The 6881-nt window shown below is 43.8% G+C and overlaps 1 protein-coding gene across 1 annotated transcript in view; it reads left to right on the forward strand.

The window, feature by feature from the left end:
* Positions 1 to 4642: 4642 nt before the first annotated feature.
* Positions 4643 to 6881, forward strand: part of EFHB (EF-hand domain family member B) — a 41381-nt gene continuing 39142 nt past the window's right edge. Inside the window, exon 1 of the mRNA XM_044678888.1 lies at positions 4643 to 5440. Coding sequence (XP_044534823.1) covers positions 4643 to 5440 — 798 coding nt within the window. The remainder of the gene's footprint in view (positions 5441 to 6881) is intronic.

Below are 6881 nucleotides of genomic sequence, written 5' to 3' on the forward strand. Positions count from 1 at the left end.
TATTGCAGAGCAGGTTTGGCTTCTGTGGAGGGGGGCGGGGCATGAGGGAGATTGTAGTTAGGGACTTTCTGCCCTGGTACTTTCTGAAAAAGAAAAGAAGGAAAGAAAAAGAACTGAGGAGGATTGTGGTTAGAGACTTAATGGCCTCTTCTATCTGGCACACCCAGCAAAAGTCCCCTTCAGTCCTCTCTTTTTTTCTTGTTGGAATTCTTTCCAACTATTATGTGCTGGATAGTCTCCTATTCAGATGTTGTTTTGAGGATCATTATTCGATTCCCACTCCCGATCCAGCCAGAAGTGGCCACTAGTTGCATTTGTCCCAGTACCCATTGTATGAGCTTGACTAGGACTTGGAAGATGCTGTCGAAGTGGAATCCAGAGACCCCAAACTTGTAGCTTAGTGAGATCTGACGAACCCCAAGTTTTAGAAATAGCCTGTAGGTTGGAGACCCCCAAAGCTTGTGCTTCCCAGTTCCCGAGAGAATCCACCCTGAAGGGAATCCCAGGCTAGCAGTTGCAGACTGAGTAATGGACCCCAGGGTAAATGCTAAATACCCTTTTGTCTTAGGTAGTCTTCCCCATTGTATCAAAGACCCTTCCCTGGAAGACACACCTGGGCAGGGACCATCCTTTAGGATCCATTGTGTAAGCAATCCCTTCCCATACACCCTAGCCTCTAGCTATGATTCCTTTCCCTAGCTTGATTGTAAATCCTATCCTTACCAGTACAATGTCAATCATCTTTCCCAGCCCCTGGATCTTCCCAAAAGGTATATAAGTTCCCCAATTTCCTTTGTTCCTGGGAGTCATCATCTAGCGCGGTGGCACTCCCAGGGGGATCAGGGAGCAGAGCGAAGCAGTGTTCAATTCTTGGATTCTGCACAAGGCACAGCTCTGCCCAAGAGGCCAGGTAGCCCCACCCTTTCCCTCTATTAAAGAGTGGTTTTGTGATTATTTAATAGTTCTGTGTTTTTTCTAAATTAACAATGCAAAGACCCAGAAGGATAAGGACCAGGATTATACAAAGAGGTCCCGCCAGAGCCGGGATCCAAGACAGAAATGAGGAAAGGGAGAGAATCAGCTAGGATAACATCCTTGGTCCATTCCTAGATTTCCTTCACCTTCTGTTCAACTATGCCTGACCTGAGGACATACTAACCGCAGTCTTCTTGTAGGAAGGTGCAAGTGCCCCCTCAGTCAGCCCTGAGAAGGTCCACTGTGATTCTGGAGAATGACTTGGGCCAATGAAATTCAAATGATCCTGTAAAACTGAAAGGGAGGCTTGGGAGTGTATAATAGGTATGGGTAGATAGTGCAGTTCCTATAACCCCCACCCATTGAAATGGCTGCAGGGAAACTAAACCCTACTATTGCAGCCAAGATTGCTCCTTTCTGTTGTGGGTGGACTCCTGGTTGGAATACCAATCCTTCAAGTCTCCAGCAATAGCCTAAAAGGCTGGGTCTATGTAGATAGTGAAAGTGACTGGGGATCAAAAGAACACAACAGATCAATCACCTCTGGGGGTGGGAAGCACCTAGGGGCAAATGAATTTAGAAGGGCATTCACAACCAAAAAAGAGAGGTTTCCTATCTTTTCAATACCTGAGAGGGTATTGAAAAGGTGTCTTAGGTAGTCTTGGTCTTTGTATCAGAGACCCTTCCCAGGAAGACACACCTGGGCAGGGACCATCCTTTAGTATCCATTGTGTAAGCAGTCCCTTCCCTTACACCCTAGCCTCTAGCTATGATTCCTTTCTCTAGCTTGATCGTATCCTGTCAATCATCTCTCCCAGCCCCTGGATCTTCCCAAATGGTATATAAGTTCCCCAATTTCCTTTGTTCCTTGGAGTTGTCTTCTAGCTTGGTGTCACTCCCGGGGGGGGGGGGGGGGGGGGGGTCAGGGACCAGAGCAAAGCAGTGTTCAATCCTGGACTCTGCACAAGGCGCAGCTCTGCCAAAGAGGCCAAGTAGCCCTCATCCCCCTTTCCCTTGATTAAAGAGTGGTTTTATGACTATTTAATAGTTCTGCGTTTTTTTCTAAGTTAACACTAATAATTAGAGAAATGTAAATCAAAACAACTCTGAGGTATCACCTCACACCTAGCAGATTGGCTAAAATGAAAGAAGGGAAGAGTATTGAATGCTGGAGGGGATGTGGCAAAACTGGGACATTAATGCATTGCTGGTGGAGTTGTGAACTGATCCAAACATTCTGGCTGGCAATTTGGAACTATGCTCAAAGGGCTATAAAAGACTACCTGCCCTTTGATCCAGCCATACCATTGTTGGGTTTGTACCCCAAAGAGATCATAGATAAACAGACTTGTAGGAAAATATTTATAGCTGCTCTTTTTGTGGTGGCAAAAAACTGGAAAATTAGGGTATGTGCTTCAATTGGGGAATGGCTGAACAAATTGTGGTATATGCTGGTGATGAAATACTATTGTGCTCAAAGGAATAATGAACTGTAGGAATTCCATGTGAACTGGAAAGACCTCCAGAAATTGATGCAGAGCGAAAGGAGCAGAGCCAGAAGAACATTGTACACAGAGACTGATACACTGTGGTAAAATAGAATGTAATGGACTTCTGTACTAGCAGCAATGCAATGACCCAGGACAATTCTGAGGGATTTATGGAAAAGAACACTACCCACATTCAGAGGAAGAATTACAGGAGTGGAAACACAGAAGAAAAACAACTGTTTGAACACATGGGTTGAGGCGGACATGATTGGGGATGTAGACTCGAAGCAACCACACCAATGCAACTATCAACAATTTGGAAATAGGTCTTGATCAATGACACATGTTAAAACCAGTGAAAATATGCATCAGCCATGGGGGGGAGTAACTGGGGGGATGAAGGGGAAAGTAAGAGCATGAATTATGTAACCATGTTAACTTTTCTAAAAAATAAATATTAATAAATGTAAAAAAAAGAGATGTGTCTGCATGGAGACTTAAATTTAAAGACATTTATAGAAGATGGAAGCAAGAGAAGGTAACAGAATGAATACCAAAGAATTATGGTGTATGTCCATCTTGTAAAAATAGTATTAGACATGTTAGAACCTAGAGTAGGCTGACTCTGTCAAAGAAGACAACAAAAAAGTTTGCCTTTTTTTTTTTTTAAGCCCTTGCTTTTTTGTCTTAGAATCAATACTAAAAGCATTGATCCGGAGGCCCAAGGACAAAGGCTAGGCAATCAGAGTTAAGTGACTTGTCCAGAGTCACAAAGCTAGGAAGTATCTGAGGCCATATTTGAACCCAGGTCCTCCTAACTCCAGGTCTAAATCTCTAATCTGTTCTATGCCTTTAGTTTTTGAAGCTATATGAATGGGGAACTTGTTATAAGGAAGAGAGGGTTAGAACCTATGTTTTCTTTGGTAAGTCTTAGGTGAGGAAATTCCTTATATTAGTGTGGGTCAATACTCATGCAATTTATAGTCTAAGAGAGTTTCCTAGAATACTGACTAATTAAATGACTTGACCACAATCATTTAGCTAATAGGTGTTAAAAATCTCTCCTAGTTTTAAATCTAGAATGGGATGAGCTCTCATAATCAGGGGATTTTTAGAAAAGGAAACAGTGAACATTTCACCAAGAACATCCTTACCTTCTTTTTTTTTTTTTTTAAAGTAGAATTCTTTGATAGCTCTGAGGATAATTTACTCTGATTTTGAGAAAATAATCTGACAGTATCTTATACTACTCTTACGGATGAGATGAGAGATGTGGGTTAGATGACTGCATATTTAGATGGATTTGAAACTGGTTGAACTACAGGTGGGAAAGAGGAGGGAGTGTCAATTGTTTGATGTCTATTTGGAAGAGAGTTTTCAGGGGAGTGCCTCAGGGGTCTCATTTTAGTTCTATATTGTTTAACATTCTTATCTGTGACATATAAAAGAATTATACCTTTTACCTTAGGGATTCTAGACCTTAAAGGTCTACTGTCCCTGGAAAGAGTACTACATTTGGAATAAGAAGAGTTAGTTAAAAATTCTGACTGTCCCCTCACTGCCTATGTGGCCTTGGGCAAATCAGTTACCTTCCCTGGATCTGTTTCCTCATCAGTAAAATAAGGTTGTTGGACTACATGAGCTTTACAGTCCCTTCCAACTCTAAACCTAGAATCACAAGGGCAGTCTTTACACCCTCTCACCCGTAGAATTGAGACATTTATCCCATAACTACTATGGGATAAAGCACTGCCCTCGAAGTCAGAAAAACCTGGTTTTAAATTTAGTGTAAGATGCTTATTATTAGCCCTAGGATCTTGGGCAAGTCACTTCGTGCCTCCTTGTCTCATCTGTAAAATAAAGGGGTTGGGCTTGATCTCCTTTAAAGCTCAGTTCTAAAACCGTGATTCTATGAACTTTCCAATGAGCCCATACTTCCCAGGAGCTGACCCTTTCAGAGGAGAGAAACAGCAGCTCGGACATCCTGTTCCCAGCAGCCTCTTTCCACCTCAAAAGCAGCAAGCAGAGAAAGTGGAAGCGGCTCGTGGGGGCACACCAAGCTCCTCCCCCGTTCCCTCGGCAACCAGTTTAAACAGTGCCACTCCCTTATTCCCTGGGCAGTTCTGTGTGCCCCAGGATTGGAGCGAGTCTAACTCCTCGGGCGGGAGACGGTGGTCATGGACTCCGAAGTGGCCTCGGGGCCCTCGCCGGGGGTGGGGACTTCCAGGACTGCGGAGTTCTCGGAGGTCTCGGAGCTCCTGAAAACCCTCCCAGGTATCAGGACACGTCCTTGCTTAGAGAAATACTCGGTCCTGGGCGTGAGAAGTCCCCCGCGGAGGAGGCCAGTGAACATCATGCCTCCTTTTGGCTCGGAGCCCCGGCTTGAGCCATCTCTGAGGAGCAGCTCGGGGAGCGACAGCCACTTGGTGTGTATGGAGAATGAAGGGATACCGGGCATGGTGATGCGCCCTGCCGAGATGCGTGCCCCGGAGGGCACGAGCCTTCTTAAGGACATGTCGCCCACGGAGACAAACCCTGATTTGGGCATGAAGTCTGGTTTGGGATTAGGAACCCATCCCCCCACGGCCATGGACAGTAGGGACGATGACCCGGAGACTCGGCAGAAAATTCAGGAGAAGGTGGCCATGCAACTCTCCTATTGTCCGAAGACCAACGAGAGGTTTATAAGAGAGCTCTCAGAAGAGATCTTTTCCCCGGAACCCACCTTGGAGGTGGAGACGGAGCCTTCGTGCCAGTTAGAGGTTGGACTGCCCAGTAGGGTGATGCCCAAGTTGGAACCGGCTATCGAGGGCCCTGTAGGGCTGGTGATAGAGCCACCAGGTTATGACTATAACTTGAAGCCTGAAGAACTTCCAAAGCCTGAAAAATTTTTGGAACCTGGAGTGGAGCATCCAGATAATGTCCGACCCATTTATCTCGGGAAATTTTTTGACCGGACCCCTTGCTGGCCAAGTGTAAGTAGTGAGTTCTCTTTCACAACTACTCCTTTCTCCATTTCTTCTTCTCTTTTCCTCGACCTTCCTTTGGGACCACCATTCAGAACACTGATTTTTCCCATTGTGATTTAGGACACCAGTTATTAATTTGTAGTGACTTTATATGTTATTCCTTGGCCTCCCAATATTCTCCCCTATATTGGACCTCTGTTTCCTTGGATACTAACATGATCCATGATTTCCTCAGTGAGATGGTCCTTCTGCTGCTACAGATCTCAACCTTTCTAGGTCTTCTTGTCCTGTTCAATTCTTGTCTTATGTCCTCTCATAATGCTTCCCTTGAGGTATTCCTGGGTATGTTAGAGTCCTTTCTTGTTGTCTTTTAGCCTTTTGAATGAACTAGTACATTTAGGTTCCCTTTCTGTTACCTCTCACTGGCAACAATAAGGATCTGCCTCTTCTTCCAATCATATACTTCCTTTGATATGATATACTTTATATTACTTGTTGCACTTTCTGGATATTATTCTGAGTACTTTCTTCTGAACATCACCCTTCCACTCCTGCCTTGAATGTCTGTCTTATTTTCCTTTTAACACCCAACGGGGGTTCTTCTCGCTCCAATAACTATATTAGTTATTTCCTTTCCCATTCCTCATTTTCCTAGCATTTCCTCATATTTCCCATTTGCCCTTCCAATTTACCTTGCTAATGTTTTCTCTCTCTTTCAGATCCACCGCTATATAACAGGTCACACTTATGGCTAACCAGTGGAAAAATGGTGTTCACATGCTTACCTCCCCCCCCCCCCCCCCTTTTTTTCCTTCTCCCTGTTAAGGCAGTGGCAGTACAGAAAAGCACTGGGTTAAAATACAATTCCTAATGCCCACCTCCACTGTGACCTTGGTGGAATTAACAAATCTCCCTGGCTGCAGTCTCTTCCTCTGTAAAATTGAGGAAGTTGGATTAGATGGCCTCTGAGGTCCCTTCCAGCTCTAGATTATGATCCTAGGGCAAAAATCCCTCCAGATCCCAGATAGTAATCAAAGAAACTACTTTTCCATTCTTTTCTTTTTTTTTTTAACTTCGAGATGATTATTAGTAACATCGTTTTCTCCTTAAGGGGAGGGTATGGTATAATTGGATACTCTATGAACCTAGAATATGCTAGTTAGTATATATGTTTATGTTTCATTTTTTTTTTTAAACTTCACTTGGGATTGTAACTCAGTTGAAAACATAGGGCTAGACAGGTTCCAAAAGCCACTTTCAAACCCAGCAGTGCTGATCCTTCTAGTTTTCATCTTTCTTTCTTTCTTTCTTCCTTTCTTCCTTTCTTTCTTTCTTTCTTTCTTTCTTTCTTTCTTTCTTTCTTTCTTTCTTTCTTTCTTTCTTTCTTTCTTTCTTTCTTTCTTTCTTCCTTCCTTCCTTCCTTCCTTCCTTCCTTCCTTCCTTCCTT

This window comes from Gracilinanus agilis, chromosome 5, assembly GCF_016433145.1.
Source record: "Gracilinanus agilis isolate LMUSP501 chromosome 5, AgileGrace, whole genome shotgun sequence".
Taxonomy (NCBI): domain Eukaryota; kingdom Metazoa; phylum Chordata; class Mammalia; order Didelphimorphia; family Didelphidae; genus Gracilinanus; species Gracilinanus agilis.